This window comes from Cariama cristata, unplaced genomic scaffold (genome assembly GCF_000690535.1).
Source record: "Cariama cristata isolate BGI_N322 unplaced genomic scaffold, ASM69053v1 scaffold10913, whole genome shotgun sequence".
In the NCBI taxonomy this organism is placed as follows: domain Eukaryota; kingdom Metazoa; phylum Chordata; class Aves; order Cariamiformes; family Cariamidae; genus Cariama; species Cariama cristata.
The window spans coordinates 87,823-109,956 of NW_009607875.1; the positions used below are offsets into that span (position 1 = coordinate 87,823).

At 34.2% G+C, this 22,134-nt stretch overlaps 1 protein-coding gene across 1 annotated transcript in view; it reads left to right on the plus strand.

Moving 5' to 3' along the window:
* The window catches only part of LOC104159092 (E3 ubiquitin-protein ligase MYCBP2-like), a gene marked incomplete at both ends in the record, with an annotated part of 91,874 nt that overhangs the window by 64,558 nt on the left and 5,182 nt on the right, over positions 1–22,134 (plus strand). The window contains 14 exon segments of the mRNA XM_009696910.1: positions 195–416; positions 2,093–2,284; positions 3,432–3,638; positions 4,381–4,512; positions 5,056–5,234; positions 8,181–8,323; positions 9,133–9,233; positions 10,356–10,574; positions 12,029–12,254; positions 12,592–12,710; positions 15,719–15,806; positions 19,503–19,552; positions 20,796–20,968; positions 21,308–21,452. Coding sequence (XP_009695212.1) covers positions 195–416; positions 2,093–2,284; positions 3,432–3,638; positions 4,381–4,512; positions 5,056–5,234; positions 8,181–8,323; positions 9,133–9,233; positions 10,356–10,574; positions 12,029–12,254; positions 12,592–12,710; positions 15,719–15,806; positions 19,503–19,552; positions 20,796–20,968; positions 21,308–21,452 — 2,196 coding nt within the window.

The following is a 22,134-nucleotide window of genomic DNA, read 5'->3' on the forward strand; positions in this document are numbered from 1 at the left end:
CCAATTTGAAAGATCTAAATGGAAGCTTGTGAGAGGAGATAAAGTAAAATTCACAGGAAAGCTAAGAGCATATGAAACTGTATCTCTAAATTACAATTACTCTAAAACCAGAAAGTTCCTTTCAAAAGTAGCTTCTCCCTCATTTGCTTTGAATGCAATGGTGCCATTCTGTTAATTTCTTTTTATGTTTTTAGGACATCCAGGAAGCAAACTTCAAAACCTCCAGTAGCCGGCTTCTCGCTGCTGTTATGTCTGCTCTCTGCCATACTTCAGTAAAACTGACCTCAATCTTTCCAATTGCTTATGATGGAGAGGCATTGCTGCGATCAATGGTTAAACAAGTCAGCACTGAGAATGACTCTGCTCTGGCCCATCGTTTTCCTCTTTTGGTTGCACACATGGAAAAACTTAGTCAGGTTAGGATACGTTCTAAAAATTTGTCAACTTATTTTACTTCACAACAAAAAACAGTTCTGTAAGTTGAAGTTTTAGCTTTGTAAGGATGTAGCTGCATTTGCCTTCTTGCATTCTTTCTAAAGGGCTCGTTTCCGAAACTTACTATTTTATCCAATTTTCATGTTTCAGTCTGAAATATTCCAATTATTTCTTGCTTAGAGAATGTCTAAGCAAAAATTATTCTTTATTTTGGAACATTAAATTGGCAGAAATATAGTTTGGAGTTGTCTTCCATTGCATAGTCTTTTCTGCAATAGTTTTTCAGCTTTTTCATGTGATCACAAGAATGACCATGTGGATAGATTCAGTGTTTTAAGGAAGAGTCAACACAACTTTGGTAATAAAAAGTCATATCTCAAACTGGAGTTTTTAAAGGAGTCAACAAGCAGGTGGTGGACAAGGGAAACCCAGTTCATATAGTTCTATCAAAAGTTATTAAACAGTTTCCTAATCAAGGACTCTCGAATGCTGTATTTTAGCGGTTCTGTTATTCCAGAATAGATTTACAGGAATGAAAAAGGTAAAGATGATCAATGATACAGGACTACTAAATAGTATTCTTCACTTTAGAATACAAAATTATGAATTATGCACAAAAGGTAAATAAAGGATAATTATTGAGTCTTCCAATACCAAAAGTTTTGAGCAACCAAGAGACCTTAGCAAAAGGTAAGTTCAAAAGATTGCTGTTCTTCATAAAATACACAGCTAAGCTGTAGAACATATTCCTGTAGGCCATTATTATGCTAAAAAGCTTTCACAGACTTGGAAAGCACCTGCACAAATTAATGAAGAAAAAAATCACCAAAAGCTATTAAATGCAAAGATAATATTTCTATCTTGGATACAGCTGCCTCTTAACTGTTAAAGATAGAAAGAGTTCTGTATAGGTATCTGTACAGCTTTACTTGGCCTGATTGTCTTCCCATTTGATTCACTTGGATATTTTGGGGAGACAAAAGGGTGAGAAAGACAAACCTTTGGTTTCCGTCACTAGAACTGATGTTATTTTTCCTTATTCGGAATGACTTTCAGTGTAGATAACTATTTTGAAAAACAATGGATGTCACTACTAGATAGGAGACACAGTAGATGCCTAAGCTTAGATTTGTTTCATAGTCTTTATTCAGTAAAGAAACAACTATTTTTATAAGCATGCCACCACTGGTTTTATCTTACCTGTTTGGATAGATTGTTTGCTAATGTCAAAGCCAAAAAGCTTCTGAGTTTCTTTGTAGACAATGGGGAAGACAATGATATGAAGAACTCCATTGGTAGCTCTGTATCTGTTGTATTCTAACGTATGCTTATAGATAGTGTGGCAAGAAGGGCTATAAGAAAAGCTGTCTCCTGAGAAGGACACCTTTCCAATGCAATATCCAAAGGATACCTTTCCAATGCAACACCACCTCATTCTGGAAATTAAGAATATTAATCATTTTTTTGACAAAGGAATACTTACCATGATAGCTCTGAGAATTTGTAACTTTTTTTTTTTTTACCATCTAGATATTTCTTATTTTTAAGAAGTCACAGATTTTTCAATTACCTAATGCTTATACTATGTGAAAATCAATGTGGGTTTTTTTTTGAAGTAAGAACAATGTCATTTGTCATGTTTCTCTTCCTAATGCAGAGTGAAGAAAATGTTTCAGGGATGACAAGCTTTCGGGAAGTGCTGGAAAAGATGTTGGTCATTGTTGTTTTACCAGTACGGAACAGCCTTAGAAGAGAAAATGAACTTTTCTCTTCACACCTGGTTTCTAATACCTGTGGGTTGCTTGCTAGTATTGTGAGTGAGCTTACAGCATCGGCATTAGGATCTGAGGTAAACCTTCTATAAAATCATTACCAGAAGTCTTTCAGGACAAGTATGTTATGAATGTGATACAGGCTGTGGCAGGAATTTTAGGTGTGCAGATCTTTCACAGATGCTGGAATTCTCAGTTCTCAGTAGCTTTCGGATATTTAACATAAATTTAAAAGCCTGTGTTCTCTATATTAGGGAAGTACTGTTGATAATTAGCTACTTCATTATGGCTGCAGAATACTGCAGATTGTGTACAAAATGGCAAAGTTGTTTTTGAGTGCTTCTCTTTTTTGCATGTATGTCTGCACATATACACTCAAAATATATTTGTTTGGTGCTCACTGGAGGCAGTGCCACATACCTGAGCGTCTCTGTGCCTTTCATGGTATCATGGGTGCCTTGTATGTTCTAATCCGATCTGATTTTGATTATGGGTCAGAATTTATAATGTGTTTTGTTTGTGCATTGTGTCTTCCTCTTTTATATATAAGATACTGCTTGTACACATTCCTTTATATATTCAATATTATACGTGTATTTTATTTGTCTATATCATTAGACTTTTTCCAGTTTATTTGCTTTGTATTTGAAATTGAGAGTGGTACTGAGTTCAGCTTCTTAAAATCCAGAGATTCATAACCAGACATAGAAGTTCCCTTTCATGAGGCTATAACATCATCAAATCATGGAAATTTATTTGATTTTATTGAAGGGATGTCACTGTCTGTACTACCAGCAGACTTTTTTCACAGAAAGATACAAGCTTTTGATAACATCTTGATTAAAGATGTTTTTACTATTACGTAAGATCTGTATCTGTCCTCTCAATCTTGACCTTACCTTAGGCAGAAATACCTAACTCTTCTTGAAGCACAGTTAAGCTATATTTTGTGGTAATTCATCCTGTAAAATATATATTTAAATACCTGAAAAAAAGTAGGAATCAGATTCCTAATTATTCCTAGTTAATTCCCAATTAACCAGAATTATATTTTCTTTTTTCTTTTTAGTTGATATTGAATAGAAGCCCCAGTGGTGGCATCTTCTATGTTTTATCAATTGACTTTTAAAATCTGGTAAATTAATTCACTTAACTATGCTTTATTAAAGTTGTCTAATGTTTAGCAGTTAATTATTTCTGGTGCTTGTATTTAACTTTCTACAGGTTGATGGGCTGAACTCTCTCCATTCTGTCAAATCCACTCCAAACCGATTCACTAAAACAAGTCAGGGAAGAAGCTGGAATACTGGGAATGGATCCCCTGATGCGATATGTTTCTCCGTTGACAAACCTGGTGTAGTTGTAGTAGGATTTTCTGTTTATGGTGGCGGAGGAATTCACGAGTATGAGTTGGAGGTATTAGTTGATGATGTAAGTACTCTATTTGAGAAAACAGTTTGAATAGAAGTAACCTTGGAGTTTTTCATAAATGTTTTACAAAGTAATATTATAATATTATTACACAGTCTAGCCTACCAGTAAAACAGTGCACTGGTAGTAGGGGTTTTTTTGTTTGTTTGTGGTGGTGATTTTTGTGGTATTGCAAGCTACATACAATATCCAGTAGGGTCCTTATCTTGGTTGTGGTCTTGAAATCTTACTTAATTACAAATAATATTTGAAATACAATGGGCTTTTCACTTCCTGGAACTAAATGTAAATTAATACCAATTATTTCTCTGCAAACTGTGAAGTAAAATAAGAAATAAAGGAGCCCAAATTAAAATGTTTTAATATTTTAAACGAAAAATTGAAGGAGTAGTGTACCAGCATGGTCAGGCTGTAGCTATGGATGTTTCATGTGTTGTTGAACTACTCTCTTAGAAGCATAGAACTGTATTTTGTGTTCTTGTAATGAAGAAAAACCTCAGTTCTTTTACACGCGTTGTTGACTTTAACTGACTGTTCTAATCTCTTCCAAAGGGCAAGTGTAGGTAATTTTCTTTTTAGTAGAAAGGCTTTACTGTTGACTCTGAATAGGTTTTTCAGCTTTGTTTTATTTGTGATGCTGTGTGTAACAATTTATGCAAGAAAACACAACTTGCACAGTTATGTGAATGTGTCTTGTATGTACATTATAAATGTATTAAATGTCTTTGTTTCTTTGAATCAGAGTGATCATACTGGAGATTCAACTCATTCTCATAGATGGACATCTTTAGAGTTGGTTAAAGGAACTTACACCACAGATGATTCTCCCAGTGACATAGCTGAAATTAGACTTGACAAAGTTGTGCCACTGAAGGTAAATAAAAGAAGTGCGCATCTGTAGGTTTCATATGACTTTCTGATAACAAAAATGAGAATGTTCAACATAAATGTGTACACAAAATAAACAATTTACAAGTTGACCTTGACATACTTGCTTTATAAAGTCTCAGTTTCACCCTGTAACTGAAAAGTTCAAATCTTGGCAGCAAAAATAAATTAAATCTTAATTTTTATAATAGCATAGGATAGATTGTAATTGCTTACTAATTTTAGAATATTCTTGAATGTGCAACTTTTGTTTGTGCAATTTGGTAGCTAATTTTTCTTGGATACCTGATCGCTCTTCAAGTAATTAGAATTAATATTTTACTTAAGTTATGGTCTATCATTTGGGAACACAGAACAGTTTTGACTTCTGTTAAATGCTGGGTCTTTTTCATTTAATTTCATTTGTGGAGTGCTTTGAAGGACTTTTCAGACTCTCCAGTATTACTGTAAAATAATAGCTTTCATAATACCATGAATAACTTAAATATTTGTTTTATACTGTCTACTATTTTTGGCTCTCCTTTTTAAGGAAAATGTGAAATACGCAGTTCGTTTGAGGAATTATGGAAGCCGGACTGCCAATGGAGATGGAGGAATGACCACAGTTCAGTGTCCAGATGGTGTAACATTTACATTTAGTACATGTAGTCTGAGCAGTAATGGCACAAACCAAACGCGAGGACAAATTCCACAGATTCTTTACTACAGGTTTGTGTGTTGTCATGATCCATTTCTAAGAAAAGTGAATCAAACCATTGTAGTGCTATTATACCACATCTATTTTTGAGAAGTAACAGAAATAAATACATCTGGAATGTGTTTGAGGAAAGAGCTTTAACAGTAATATTGTGTTCTTCCAGTGTAGTTTCAGCCATAAATTATTTAGTGAAGACAGTTTTTGGGACACCAGTTGTACTAGTGCGTCTTCCAGACTTGGTTTAGGTTCTCTTTTTGACTTGGCAAATAATTTGATGGTTGACCTCTCTTACAAAGTCCATTGTCTACTGCTTTAAAGCTGAAATACAGGGGACTGGTAAGATGGACTGCTTCAATCCCTTGTCTTTTCTATAACCTAAGAGATTTTTGAGAGACTACTCACTGGAATGTTTCTCTCTCTGATTTTATTCAGTTCCTTCCTCTGTTGCCAGAAAGGATTGTATCATATAGTGAAGCAAGGTCTCTTTATATAGGAACTGTCTTCTCTCTTACTGTAGAGTTGAAAGGTATAAGAAAGAAACTGCAGCTGCCTGAAGAAAATCAATTGAAACATCTGACTGTCCTGCAGGGAAGGTTTGTTTTAGCCTTTCAGGATGATAGTAGGAATTCACTTAAAGTAATACTTTTGCAGAAAGCATTGCTTTCTTTTTTGAGGTGCTTACCCTGATATATACGAAGACATGATTTTCAAAAATGTATCAGCGCCTGAATATATGAATTACTACCATTATCTGTACAGCAAAAAAAGTCACACCTTTTACTCAAATCTCAATTTTTGTCGTAAAAGGCTGATCAACAGTAGATCCAAGGAATAAAATGAGAAAGGAGTAGTAATTTACTTTGATATTTAATTATGTGTGAGCTGTACCTACCTAATAAAAGATGAAAAGGATAAAGTAAATAATGCTAAAACAAGTGACATAGTTTAGACTAACAATCTGAAGAACATGTTGCTCTTAAGAAAGTTTTAAAGGAGCTGAAATAGAAATAAAGTTGCCAGCAAAATTATAGCAACAGTGTATTTGAAGATAGAGGATAGTTTTAAACTCTTTTAAAACATGAGATTGGCTGTACTTAAAGACTCAAAGATCCAGCTTGTCTGTATTAACAGTAATTGCTTGTCAAAGAATGAAATTACAGGGGTGCATATCATGATACTTTTTTGATTTAGTCTCCTGGAATCTTGGAGATCTCTGTTTAAGGAATTCCACCAGCATTTGGAGGGATTTTATTATGAAGTATCATAATTATGAAGTATCATATTATGTAGGAAGGAACACAGAAGGCAAAGAAAATATTTATTCCCACTCTTAGAATTTTGGCTTTTATATAAGCAAAAGAGGGAATAAAGGAGAAATAACAATTTCTTTGATTTCAGAGAAGCAAAGGGCATAAAACTTAAGTAAACGGAAGCTTCAAGGCATTTTAACTTATTACTAAGTTAACATATGGCAAAAACCCACACCAAAGTGCTGTCTTCAGATCAGAACAGTCTCAGGGTTTTTTTGTTTCAACTGTGATAAAATTCTAAGAAGCTTTTGAAGGACCATAATGGCACAACTCAGAACTTTTACAGAATAAATTAAGTTTTGTTTGGAAAATTTGCAGGCTGCTACCTGTAATCACAGTGTCTTTTGTAGTTTGCTTGGACAACAGAAACTTAAGTGTTATCTGATGGATGACTATAGTTATGGACCTAGTCAATTTGAGGATTCCCAATTTGCTATATAATGACTTGAAGTTTTGATTTGTCTACAGTAAAGGAACAAATGTTTAGTCAACTATTATAGAACAGATCTTGTAAGATTCACACTCAATTTTGTTTGAAGGATGCTCAAATACAAATAGAATTGTTGCTTATGCAAATGCCAAAGGCGGCCATACCAAAAGAAGTGTGTTAACACACTTCTGATAAGGGCAGAAATGCTTTGGAAGGATTTATTGGAAAAGTACCCAGTTGGAATTGCACCCACTGTCAGTAACTAATAAATTCAAATTAAAAAGGCTTGAGGCTGACAGCAAAACTACAACTCTAGGACACATTCACGAAAAAAAAACAGAATAATTTCTTGTAAGAGTGATTAATTTAAGTCATAGAGAACAATAGATATCCTTGTTGTGCACTGAACTGCTCCAAGTAAAGCTTTTGAGCATTCTGAGGTCCCAGTCCTGGAATCTTAATATTCTGGAATGATGTTTTGAAAGATCAAATCTTTCTGGACAAATGTAAGAAATCCAAAAGAGAATGGGCAATTTTATATTACATATTGACTAAGTGATTTTGGTTGTCTATGCCAAGGTTTAATCACTATCATATTGACAGCTTCAATTAATTTATAATTATCATTTGACTGTTTTGAAAAAGCAAATCAAACCAGACCTTTTATACACCTTATTGAAGTAATTTTCTGCATAATGTTGTTGAAGAGAATCTCATTTGACATACAGGATGGATTTCAAGAAAAAGCTATTTGTTAAGTATTAGTCTAAGATTGTGTTTCAAAACCAAAATTAAACTTTAGAATAGGGAAGCAGAATCTTTTTCCCTCTTATGATACTGCAGAAATATCCATTGAAAGAGTTTTATTTGTTTCTGTGATGCACTTAGTATTACTCTGTTTTTATCAAGATAGGTGGTTGGGCTTTGAAGAGCAAAGCAGTTAATACATTTCTGTGGTTTGAAAGGCATCTAGTCAAAAGAAACGTTTCAGAAACATGCTTTTCATATATTCTGCCAAATAAAAATAAAATTATTGCAAAGGGCTAACACTAAGACACTGCCTCCAAAATATCCTCTGTGGTTTCTTTGATTGTTTCCTTTATTGCTTGATCATAAATTAATTGTTTTACTTTTTCTATGCCAAAAATCAGTCAGTCATGTTTTTTTAATATAATTTTGTATTTTGTGATCTTACTTTAACTTAATCCACCATCCAGGAGTGAGTATGATGGAGATCTGCAATCACAGCTTTTGAACAAAGCTAATGAAGAAGATAAAAATTGTAGCAGGGCTCTTTCTGTCGTGAGCGCTGTTGTACGAGCAGCCAAAGACCTGTTGCACAGGGCCCTTGCTGTAGATGGTAAGGCTTTTGAAAATTGACTTTCAAAATTTACTTTTCAAAAATTCTTTCTTTGATAGCAAGAGATAATAGTAGATTAACAGTGATACAAAAACTGTGATATTTCTCTTTTGCTTTCCAAAGAAAATTTTTCTAACCTTTTGTTCCTGTAGGTATCAATCTGTGAGTAACTTTCTAAGTCATTGAGTTGCACTTGAGATATCATAGGCAGATACCTCATATAAATTTGCTCATCAATTTAGCAGGTGTAAGATTCTTTATTTCCAAAAGATATGCTATGATGAGTCAGTTCCAAATTTTATGGTATGTTTTGCACAGTGGTGGTAATCAGGAAGACTGGTGAACGTAATGCATTTATAAGCGCGTAAACATCCATTTTTGAGAAGTACAGACATTAGCCTTAAAACCGCGTGGTTTTAAGCTACCATCTTCAACCATTCTAGTCAAAATGTCCAGAATATTATATAGTGCTGTAGAAATTTATTTGGAGGGCTGGGAAGAGCTTGTTGTGCTACCTTTTATACCAGAGAAAGTGTGAACACAGCTTCACAAAATGGCAAAGAATGCAATACAATTATGTTCTAAGAGGAAGTTTTTTAACAGAGAACTGTATATAATGGCATGTTTATCTCAGGTGAACTTTGCAGGTTTAGAATTTGACAGTGCCTAGATAATGAAAATAATTTGAAGTAAAAACTAGTGTAGAAACTAGAAGTTTAACTTACAAGAAGCAAACCAGAAAAATCAGATGTGTTTTGAACTATGGTACATTTATTAATAGTAGCTGTGTTGTAATTCTTTTTGTTTAGCTGAAGACATTCCAGAACTACTCAGCTCTTCCAGTCTGTTTTCAATGCTGCTTCCCCTCATAATAGCCTACATAGGACCAGTAGCAGCAGCTATTCCCAAGGTATGCTCCTCAACAGAAATTACTGAAGAAATTTAAGAATGTTATACAAGGAAAAGGTTTATTCTGAAAATCTGAACATCTTTATTTCTTCTGATTTTATGAATTAGTGGTTTATATTTGATCACGTGACTCATTATGAATTTTCCAAGAGTCAAGAATTTTAAAAACATGTCATGCTTTAAAAATGACTTCTTTTTTTAACTTAAATTGAAGACATTATGAAAAAAATACCTTAAGGAAGCAGAGGGAAAGATGACAGTAGGAAAAGACAAGGAGTTTGAAGGATCTACATTTATGACTCATTGACGAATATTGGTAGCTGCTCATTACATTGAGATTATTTCTATCAAATTTAGAGATGGGAAGATGTCAGCTGTAAATAAAAATAACCCTACTTTTCAATGGCATAGCATTCTTCCATGTGCCTGGTTTGGAACACTCTTGAAATCTGTTATTAGATTTACACTTAGCTAGTAGACATTGGCTTTTTCATTAACTGTAAGCTCTTTTCTGACTTCTCTTTAAAGGGGGAAGAAAGAGGACTGGCCACTTAAAATCTAGCACGTTCATTTCATTAAAAATAGTTTCAAATTTTAGTTACCTTGTTACTGTGATGAACTGGTGTTTAGAACCAAATGTTTTGCTTTAGAAGTGTTCCTCTCCGTTGAAAATGTCATAAAGATTACAGGGAACAATGCAATGCTTAACACTACATGCATTAAAATATGTTGAATATTTAAAAAAAAAATTAATGTTGTTATAAAACAAAGTATAACTAGACTATGACTTCAGTACGGTATTTGCTTTCTGTCAAGTCATGCTTATTGTTTGTTAATGTTACAGCTTTTTAGTAGAAGCTGTATTAGTAAAGGTATCTTGCAGTTCCATACAGATTTTTGTTTCAGCTTTGGCAAGTCTCCAAGAGGAGTATTTGAGATTAATGTAGTGGTGCTTTTTCTGTCAGGTTTGTGTAGATGCAGAATTGGAAAATGACTGAATGAGTTTTAGTAGTGATATTCTGAGAATACCCAAAACAACCATTGTAGAGAAATGTACGTTTGTGAGTGTTGTTTTCACCCACTCATAAGTAATACTTTATTGCATGTGATGGTTACGTTACAGGTTGCTGTTGAGGTCTTTGGCCTAGTACAACAGTTACTTCCTTCTGTGGCAGTTCTGAATCAGAAATATGCCCCTCCAGCTTTTAACCCAAATCAGTCGACAGACAGCACCACCGGAAACCAACCGGAGCAAGGGCTTTCAGCTTGTACTACCTCCAATCACTATGCTGTTGTAGAAAGTGAGCATCCCTATAAACCTGCCTGTGTTACACACTATAAGGTAAGCACCATTTCTAAGTGTGCATGCAATTTCTTAAAAGCTTCTGACATGTGGGTTTTGTTTCGTCAACATTTACTATCTGAAAAATTGTTGCCATGGATGATAATTCACATTGCCTAATAGGAGACAGTTTCCTATATTATTACTGTACTGATTTCTGGACAAAACTGCCCAGTAGGTATAGTAGAAGCTAGTGTAGTTTTAACCCTCTGATGCACGTGTCTACTGTAAGTGCCTAAATTTTCTCAGTCTTAGATTTTCCTACTGTCATGCACAGTTTCTTTGCTCTAACTGTACAGATCGTAAATTTTTGAAGTCTTTGTGTATACATTATCTAATAGTATCTCGGACTTTCTTACCTAATGCTAAAACAGTGCTTTGTAAAAATATCTAACTTCAATTCTAGTCAAATTAATATCCATTATAGTGTAGGGATCCCTACGCTGGCTATTGCTGGTCAGCCAATTTAAATTCTTCATTAATTACTTTCACTTTTGCAGAAGTCTTTGAAGTCCTTTTAACTGTGTTAAGTCACTCTGAGTAGGATTCATTCCACCTTACATGGATGACGGTTGCAAAAAACCTAGATTTTCCTCAATGTCAATAAAGAAGGGGTGTTTTTTCTAGTTGAATAAAGGGATGAGGCATAAATTACATGCCTGAGAGATAAATCCCATGTTTCAGTTCTCAAAATAGTGAGTTCTGCAGTCTCATTGATTCCGCAACATTAAATCCAGAGGTAGCAAACCTGGAATCAAGTAAGAGCTGGAGGAGGTCATTAATTACTATTCTAGTATTCCACTTGCATGTCCTGTGAGAGACAGCAAGACATTCACTGCAGAAGATGTAGTTATCATATGATCTTCCTGTGCAATGATGTTTATTATTGTTCTAAAAGTTTATGGAGCTCATCTGAAGCCTTAGGTTTAGTTGTTACTGCTTTTGAATTTCAGTAGCTATATGCTGTTGTACTGTAGGCCATATTCCCAAGTATGATTCAGCTGCTGTGTACTTTTCTAGGATTGCATAGAACAGATACTGAATGTGTGTGTTTGTTGAAGTTTACATTTAAAAATGTATTTGCGAGTTAAATGTTTGTTGTACTCTGTGGTTGTTTTGTTTAATGATCCTGTACAGAGTTCTTAAAAACAATGACAAATGGTATCATAAGCACAAATGCTTAATCTGAATATAACTTATAATATGATATTATAATTCAGTAAGGTTTAAAGCATTTCAGGTATATCTGAATTTCAAAAAATAGATTAGGTTAGTGTTAATCTAAAGCATATCAGAACAACTGTACAGAATTACATAATTGAATCCCTTTCATAGCCTAAAGAGTTAAAATCAAATGGAAAGGAAGAAATAAATGTTAAAAAAAAAAAAAAGTGAACAAATAAAACCAACCACCCCCAAAACTTGCACATAATTAGACTATTGTTTTGTTTTAGGTGACTTTTCCTGAATGTGTCAGGTGGATAACAATAGAGTTCGACACTCAGTGTGGCACTGCTCAGTCAGAGGATGTTCTTCGTTTACTAATTCCTGTCAGAATTGCACAGAGTCTGGGATTTGGACCAAAGCATGCTTCTGTTCATGAAAACCTTAATTCATGGATAGAACTGAAAAAATTCTCTGGATCTTCAGGATGGCCTACCATGGTATTAGTATTGCCAGGTAATAGATACTGCAATAATCTCTAGTAATGTGAATTGTTAAAATAATGAAAGAAACTTTGATATTTCTGCAAAATTATCTTAGAAAACCAAGTTGAAAAAGTGTCTTCAAGCTGGTAAGAGTTCATTGTAAGCCATTGGTTGTACATCAGTTGATTATGTTTATATTAGGTTTCTTGTTTGAAGTGTTGATTTGCATATTATTCATGGTTTTACTTTACATGTGACCTATAAAGCCTGGGTTTCATATATGCTCACATAGAAGAAACATACAGAAAGACAAGTATTGAAGTATTTATTTATTCATTTTTTTAATGTATCCTTTTACTTCCTATAAGGAAATGAAGCTCTTTTTTCTCTGGAGACTGCATCAGACTATGTGAAAGATGAAAAGGCTTGTTTTTATGGTTTCAAATGTTACGCAGTTGGATATGAATTTAGTCCAGGATCTGATGAGGTAAGAAAAAAGTAAAATGGCTACAATCGCTGCATCTGTTAATTCTGTCCTATAAAGCCAGGTTTTTTTGGTTAAAATGTTTGTATTTCCACTTCTGCCTAAATAACATTAGCAGAATATTTTAAAGTTAATTTCATATAATTTCTTTACATTTTTTGTTACAGACATGATTTGTTCGGAATTCTTTAATGTGAATATTATTGAAATGGCTTTTGTTTGGTTTTTTTCTTAATAACTGTGACGATCTGCAAATACATAGCATGATTTTATCTAGTATGTCAATGGGATATGAAATTTCCTACAATTCTGACCTAGTTGTCCATCAGAAATCCAAAGGATTGGGGTGTTCATATACACAGTGATTAGTATTTTACTGTCACTGCCAATTATAGGATGACAAACTTGCATTATTTTTCCAGTGTTTATTCATACCAGAACTCTGAGACTCCCTGGAAATGCTGTGCTCATTTAGGCTACCTGAGATTTTGCGCAGTGGTCACCTTATCTTGCCTTTAAGGACATGAGTCGTTTCCACCACTGTTTCTTCATTGCAAAGGGAAAATAAAATTTCTTTATGTCCTTCAGCCAATGCTTTATTTTGCCTTATTTTAAGAGATTGTTGAAAATACTTAATAAGCTTTATAATAATTCCAGAAAATAGCCCTTCCCTTATCTCAGGAGTCTTTGGGCCTATTGCTTCATGTGAATTTCACAGGGTCTGCATCTTGCTTGCACTACAGCCCTTACAGAAGATTCACCTCATCTTATTCCTGCATTCTGTTCAAGATAAATCATGTCTTCAGGTTTTCAAAACGTGAGATTTCTTTGGAATTTCATAGCATATCAGAGAAGAGAACATACCATAAGATTATTAGCTATGATGGTCTCATTGGCTTGCAGCAAATCAGATTTATAAGTCCTGTATATAATCTAATTAGTCTGTGTGTGACTAATAATAATAATTTTTGCTTAAGCAGGAAAAAAAGATGCATATTCATGTACATCATTCATTTTGTAAAAGCATTTACAAACAAAGCTGCTGCCATGTTTTTAACATTCATCACTAAAACATGCTAGCCAATATGTTAATTATATCGTCTAAAGAAAAGTTGAAAGTAATTGTTTTCAAACATACCTTTTTATAGCCCAAACATTCCAATGTAAAGTTCTATAAATAGAAAAGCAAGTTTTACAGTGTTTAAGCTACCTTGTATCTCAGGACTAAAACCTCCGTAAGTAACTTAAGTAATTGGACACACAATGCAAGTTTCTTGTTCTTTTGGAAACTTTGTGATGACAATTTTCTGAAGTGTTACCACTGGTGGAAAAAGAAGCATATGTTCTGGTGACCACTGTATTTTCTCTGCCTTAAAGGAACAAAGTATCAGTAAGATATAATTCGAGTCAGTGGAATTAATTTTTGCACATCTGATTCTCTCCTTCCAAGGGGCAAGTTTCTGGTACCGTTACCTAATTATAGCATATTGAATGGCCTTCATTGCTAGGGAAATCTCTGCAAAAACTGAAAGATGTCACTGACTGTGAGCAAATACATCAAGGAATCGGGTGTAGTTGAACTATTAAACTTTGTTTAAACTTAGGATTCTTGCAAAAATTGTAGATATATGCTTTGATGAATGAAAAGGAAGGCTTTTTTTGCTGTTCATTATTAAATCTACAAAATAAATGCAAAAACTGCCTTCTGCATAAAGGGTGTTCACACAGCAGGAACTGTCTGGTAATGAAGTCTGATCCACACTTCACATCTTTACTTGCTTACTAAACATGCAGTTTATCTAGAGTTTAGTTTAAAATGCGTTTTGGAGATTTTTCAGTCTGCTTGGGAGTCTCAGAGAATACAAGGCAAGACTAGAGTTACTGGTTTTGAAGGGTATTTGCAAAATAAGGGGTTTTTACCTACTTCATATATTGGCAGTTTCTGTAAGTCTGACTAGAGAATCCATCAGATGGAGGTTTCCCATCTCCCCCACTGTTCTTTGCTGGTGGTTGTTTTTGGTTTGGGGTTTTTTTTCCCTCCATGAGAGGCGTCTGTCAGGGGCTTGCTGAACCACCCACAAATTTCTTTAAAATATAAAATTGATGTTAGTGTCAGCACCTTCTTGTGAGCAAAGATAAAGAGGTTGGGCCTGCATGTAGCTGGGACAAGTTGAAGGGTAAAATACCAGATACCTTTCTTTATGATTTAAAAAGTAGCTACAACCTCCCTAGCCATACTGCTTTCCCACCATTCCTTGCACCCAGCCTCCTTCACTCCTTGTGTTTCAAAACCATGTGCATGGTCTGTTCTTTTTTTTTTCGCTTGCAAACAAGGTTGAAAGATATTGATGTAGAGACTCTCATGTGTTTTCAGTGACAAGTCTAGTGGGATAGAGGGAGCTGCCTTATTCCCTAGAACAGCAGCATCAATGGGAAGAAATAACTTTCCAGTGTGAATGGAAGGGAGAAACTGTCAAGGGTGTCTCCCAGGATTTATCATGGAGAATGGGAAATTATGAAATCTGTTTCCCATCTTTGCCTCTCCAACTAGAGAATGGAAGAGGAAAAAAAAGTTGTGAACAGTGCTACCTTTAAATAAGATGGGAATGTGAGCTTGTGTGATATGTGTGTATGTACAGCTTAGAAAAGGCATTGCTTTGCAATCTGAATATGTATCGGTAAGTTTTTTGTATTAGGAAGTTTCCTTTCTCTTTAACATTACAGACAAAAGACAATTATCATCTTCAGATGTTCTTACTAGGCTACCAGAAGCATGGTAACCCATTTATTAATACTCTTACCTAGTTGAAATTGTTCTAAAAATTTTGGTACACTGGCGCATGTCACAGCAGAACATGACAGTAGCTGTACACAAGAAGTATATTGCTGAGACACCTTGACCTGGAACACACAATTAGTATCTCGTAGGATAAAGCAGTGTCAGGGAAACATATTCATTTTCCTATTTTCTGAGGCACTGTTTTTGTTTTAAAATTTGTTTCAACTTGAAGGGTATTATTCAGCTGGAGAAAGAATTGGCAAATTTGGGAGGATCATGTGCAGCAGCTTTGATGAAGAAAGATCTAGCGCTTCCTATTGGTAAGTCCTCCTCAAAGAATATACTTTGTTATTTCATCATTGTTTCGAGTTTTCTGAATTAATACTACCTTTAAGTCTTAATGTTGCTTTTAGTTAGAGATAATCATACTAACTTGATTCTTAAAACTGAATTAATCAAACAAGATAATAAAGTGGTAGTGTTTTCTGCTTACACTGTTCCCTTCATGTGTGTATGGGGAGGAGGGAAACCTGGTAATTTAAATCTGAACCAACTCACCCCATCCACAGGTAGTCTATCAGTGTTCAAGCTATGTCCTACAGTTTCCTCGTGGTACTTCACAAATGTGCAGGTATCTTATTTGTATTTCTCTTTCACTGTTTTTTCTCCCTGCACTCCACACCTTTCTAAATGAAAAATACCTGCAGCATTGAATTGCAAAATTTAAAATTACTTGTTTAAAATTAAAAGTGACCATTGCATCTGTAGACCTTATAGCCTAAAATAATTCTGCTGTATGTTTTTGCTTTTACAGTTACAAAAAAAATTACATACTTTTACAGCAGATGCAGCAAATAAAAGTTTACAGTAACCCGAATGCAATTTCAAATGTAAGGAAAAATATGAGTTTATGAAAATTAATTGATACGGAGATTGAATTAGAATTTCTAATGATGCAGCCTTATTCTGTGTAATAGCATTTCTCCTAATTAACATTAGTGTATAGGAAAAACAGGCTCATAACCTACAATGGGATATCTTCTTGATAATTTTAATTTAGGAGCATAAACAAGAGTTCAAATATTGTTAATGAGAATGGAAATATGTATTAATGAGCAGGAGGACATTGATCAGTGTGCAGTTATAACCACAAAACCTAATTTGAATTTTTTAACCCAGTATTTTGCTTGTGTATTTGAATGTACAAATTTCTTACTTTATGTTGTAAATAGGCACCTCAATTGCACTGGTAGATCTGTATTTCTCTCTCAAAAGTACAGGCAATTCTGTAGTTTAAATAGTGCCCTCTTCTCTTATCCTCCAAACAGTTGCATTAACTCCTTAGTTTTGTTGACTTCCCTAGCACCTGTTTATCTGGCAGTTCTCCTATGCAAAAAAACAAAGCTGAAAGGGAAATGCTTCTACCTTAATTTCCAAGGTTTTCTAGTAATTCATACTTCTGTCTAAAGAGGTTTTTTGTTTTGTTCTAATTTTAAATGTCTAAAATAAGAAGGGAAAGTAGGTGGTGCATAGATTGGCTTTATATGCTTTCTGATAGAAGGAATTTGAAATAAACCATGCAGTTAAGTTACCTATGCAGTCTCAGCCACCTATAAAAGTGGTTGTGTATGATCTGCAAGAGAGGAGGGATAGCTGCATTGTCTGTAAAGAGTTTCCTGCTTACTGATGTAATTCCAATTGGTTCATCTGACCGTTAGACCTAACACCAACTCAAGGACTTCAGCCACATTGCTGATAATATTATAATGCTAATAACATACATGTATATTGTTTCTCTACAAGACCACTGGACTGTGTGATTAAACAAAACTGATGAATTATAGGCAGTAGTGGTAGTATTTGCAAATGGAAACCGCTGTGCAACCTTTTTAAGACCATTTTTGGTTGTCTGTAATTTTGCTTTATTTAAGTGTTTTGCTTGGTGTCTCAGAAAAACACAGTGTCAGAAAGAGGTAAAAATGTAGTTTTCTAGAGCAACATTTAAATGCCTCAATATTGGAATATTTTTTCTTTTTCTACATTCTAGATTATGTGTCTTCTAACTTTTGCTGCAAGTGAAATGATGTCTTAAAAATACTGTATTACTGCTGTTGCTCATCTGCTGAGCAGTATCATCTTATTTATGGAATGGAGTGTCTGTTAAGAAAAACCTATAAAATCATATAAAAGACTGTCTTGTACTGCATGCACACAGGAAGGCCCTTTTTATTAGATTTTTCATACTTTATTTTATAATTTCTACAATTTTACCTTTGTTCTGTCTGTGGATGTATACAGGCTAAAGAAAGTAACCTCAGAAAAAGGCTAATTCCACAAAACATTTACAAACTTAACTTACAATGCCTGAACTTTGGCATTTAGAAGTTAGGCATCTCTATCTAAGCTAGTAGCTCTAACTTTCTTTTAGACTTAATTTAGACATCTTCAGAAGGTAGTTCATATCATCCTAAATGAAGATGTGAGAAAAATTAAATTAATCAACCAAAGGAGAAGCCTGTTTCTCCTCCATTTGCTATAAAGATAACTTGTAATACCTAAGTCTAAACTCATTGTCTCATGCTTCACTGCCCAAAACTAGATGAAGTAAATCCTGCTCCATTTCCCAGATACTCTTTAGACCTCTGGATCCAACTAAGTGCTCTTAAAACCTGGCAATTTTAATGAAGATAATAGGAAACTTCATGAACTTTTGGTCAAGGAAAATAGGATGATTGAGCTTGATTTCAAATCAGATTTACTAGTTGTTAACTGACATCCTTGTAGGACCCTTCCCTCTTCAACTTTATTTGCATGATTTATCTTGGTGTGTTAACTTTAAGGAAGTTGTCCTTCACAAAGAGGTACCTTGCTTTTTAGTAATTATTGTAGTGGGTATATTCTGTATACGAGTAGCCAAATATTTGTATAAATATTCCTCTAGAACCATTAGGAAAAAAAGTGTTTTGAAAGAACATCAAGAAGGTTTAGCCTTTTTTGCACCAAAGTAAGATGGACCAGACAGTGATTCCTTCATGTATTAAGAAAACTTTTATCTTTCAGAGTACACCCAAATACTATTTGAGTTACCATGTTCAAAAGGTCATACTTCCTCCTTGCCAGTTCTCTAAGATTTAAATTTAAGATACTTCTTCCCAAGAAAGAGATCTGGTCTGGGACGAAGATCTGATTTAAATGTGGCATCTAACAGCAATGTGGAATTGATCAACGTATTTAACACTATCACTTACTTACTTAATTGTTTCAAATTTGGTAGAAGTTATTTCTGAGAGCAAGGTTTTTACATATCCTTATTTCTTTGAATTTTAAAAATGCCTTTGGACTTGATCCTTCTAATTTCACTTTCTCTCTTCTGACTAGTAGAATTGCCTGACATGTTTTTGAGAGAGAGTATAAATATCGTAACCTTATCTGTTTTACTTTTCTGTTAAAAGACTGTGTTTGGCAATTCTGGTCACCCTGGAATCATACTTTTGAGTTGTATTTGTGAGAAAGAAATATTGTATAATAGAATGTATTTGAGTTTTATGTTTTAGGAGGAATCATAATTTACAAAATTGTGCAGTTTATCAGGTTTTCAAATACTATTGCTAGGGTAAACTCTTAAAAGGGAGCAGCTGGTGCATAATCATAGGTGCTGCTTCCCAGAAACCATCCTGACCTCCCAAAATCTTTTTCTGAAAGTATCTAGTCACATCCAAAGATTTGCCATACATACTGTCTTGGAGATAAGAAGATAAGTACCAAGTTTTTGGTTTATGTGATGTATATTGTTTATTTGCTTGCGCACTGAGCTACACAGTACTGCATGTTTACTGTGTTACTTGAAAATATTAACCTTTCAGCTGCTGGTCAAACATATTACACATCATCATGCAAACTTAAATTTTGTGATATAAAAGGCTTCACTAAACAGAATTGAATTTCACATTCTATAATATGTAGATAAATGTCAGTGTTATTGTTATGAAAAATACGTGTTCATGTTTTTACAGCAGGTAATGAATTTGAAGAAGATCTTGAGATACTTGAAGAGGCTGCCTTACAGGTATGCTGTGGCTTTTTATCCATTGCAACATACTTAAGCACATAATTGCATTGATACTTTTTGACTGCTACAGAAGAAAATCACTTGTAAGGGAATCCAGCTTGTTATAAAACAGTTTAAGAAAGCCTTACAGAAGTTTAATATTTACATTAAATCTTTTTTATAATAAATCCGCTTAGAAAAAAATGCATAAAATATCGTATAGAAAGTTAGATGACCAAATAGATTTCAAAATATCTAAGTATTTGTCTTAAGTGGCAGTATTTAGCAAATTTTAAATGTTACCAAAATTAATGGTTCACATGTCTTTGTAATTGCAGAAATAAAATAACTTTTTCAGTTGAGCAGTAACATTTATCAAGTCCTAAATAATATGATAGCAGTTGTTCTGGTTTTATGATGCTATTTTGTTTGTTGTGATGGTAACTAATGCTGGTCAGTAACTCCATATTTATAGCCCCTAGCTGATGATGAACAGTGAAAAAGGAGTTTTTATGTTTTCTCTCTTTCCTAATTATCTTCAGGGCAACTGTTATGAAATTCAGTTGTCACAGTGCTTGCTGGAAAATCGTATCAGTGCTACAGTATGACACCATTGCATAGGCCTTAGATGACAGAATAGTAAACAGAAACTGTCTAAGAGGAATCAGATGTTCCTTGGGAGAAATATTTTTTCAGCGATCTGTTCTTGGGCCCGCCATGTTCTAATTAAATATGTGAGCTAGGACTGTGCCTGCAAGTACTATATTAATTTTTGCTTTTAGTCCTGTCTGTTCAGTATTTTATGCATCTTTCCACCTTCCTTCTCTTCTTGCAAAGAAGGGATTTCTTTTACTTTGTCTCACCCAAAAGAATCTTTCCTTAAGAGGTCTCCCTTTTATTTTCTTTTGGAACATGCTCATTGGTCACATTTTCAGAACAATTTTCTTCTCCTGGTCACAATTCAGCAGTTTAGGATACTCTTAACTTGAGAGTTCATGTTACCTTACTCTTTCTTCCAGAAATTCTCCCTCAACTCAGGCTCATTTAATCTCTTTTGACATAATTTATTGTTTTATAGACTGAGCTGACTTTCATTGGAGTAAAGTTTATCCAGTCTTTTCCTCCTTGAATGGTTTTCAATGCCCAAAATATTTGTACCAAATGTGTCATATTATGGGAAAGTGTCCACATGTAAGATACTCAAAGGCTGTTTTATGTCTCCATCCTTTCACCCCTGCCCTCAACCTCCACAAAAAAATAGGTGTGCAAATCTCACTCCGGCATTCTTGGGAAAGGCTTGGCATTATCTCACTCACCAACCATTTTGGAAGCTCTCGAAGGAAATCTTCCACTGCAGGTACAAAGCAATGAGCAGTCATTTCTGGAGGATTTCATTGCTTGTGTACCAGGATCAAGTGGTGGACGACTCGCAAGGTAAAAGTTTGTGTGCTGCATGAATAAACCCATTACTTCATAGTTGTAATGTTTAAGTTTTTCAGCAAAGTGGAAAATGTTTAGTTATCTGCTAAATTTTAAAACCTGTGCACTGCTGCTTGTCTATACAACTAGCTATAGTATTTTAATAGTTATATCAAATGTTAGTTAAATAAAACTATTTGACCATGTTGTTTCTATTAATATATTGGATAAAGGTATCTATGTATTCAGACCCTGTCATTCCTTTCTTAGCTGGATCACATTTGTACAGAGTAAGAACTTACCTTTTGCAGGGCTATAAGAGATTTTAATGTTAGGTGGTTTTCTTTGTTGTAGGTGGCTTCAGCCAGATTCATATGCTGATCCTCAAAAAACATCGTTGATTTTGAATAAGGATGACATTCGATGTGGTTGGCCAACTGTTATTACAGTACAAACAAAAGACCAGTATGGGGATGTTGTTCATGTTCCTAATATGAAGGTAATTATTGTAAAAATCCACAAAATCATCAAATCCTGCATTATGCCAACACCATTTCATGCAATTTATATCTTGTCCGTAATGAGCTACACATGCATAGTTCTGGAAATAATCAGTTGTAGGTAAAGTTTGATGGTGATGATGTGTAAGGTGAGAATTCATTTTTTAACTTGTAAGCTGAGAAAGAGTATTATAAATTGTAGACTGAATAAATGTGATGGAAAAAAGAAACAGAAACACATTGATGGACCATTTTATAGTCACTTTATTTTAGACTAGAACAGTACTTCCCCCTTCTCTGTTTCTAATATTTGGAAATTCCTGTAGTCTTTGAAATTAATAAAAATAACTGGCAAGGTCTGCAATTCTTGGGTTTTGCTTCAGCCTCTTCAGTTAATCACTGATTTTATTTTATTTTATTTTATTTTATTTTTTTGGTTATTGAAGTACTGGAAAGGAAGTGTTCATGACAGCCTCAGGTAGAATTAGAAAATCTTTGCACACTTGGGAGTAAAACCTATGTGATATATATAAAAGTTGGCTGCTTGATTTGAAGTAGCAAAGCATGCAAACAAAACAAATTGAACACAAAATGGTTTTCATGTACTTCTAATAAATTAGGTTACATCTATGTTTTAAAGCCCACTATTACTGTGGAGTAGTTGGTTTTGTTTAAGCCCAA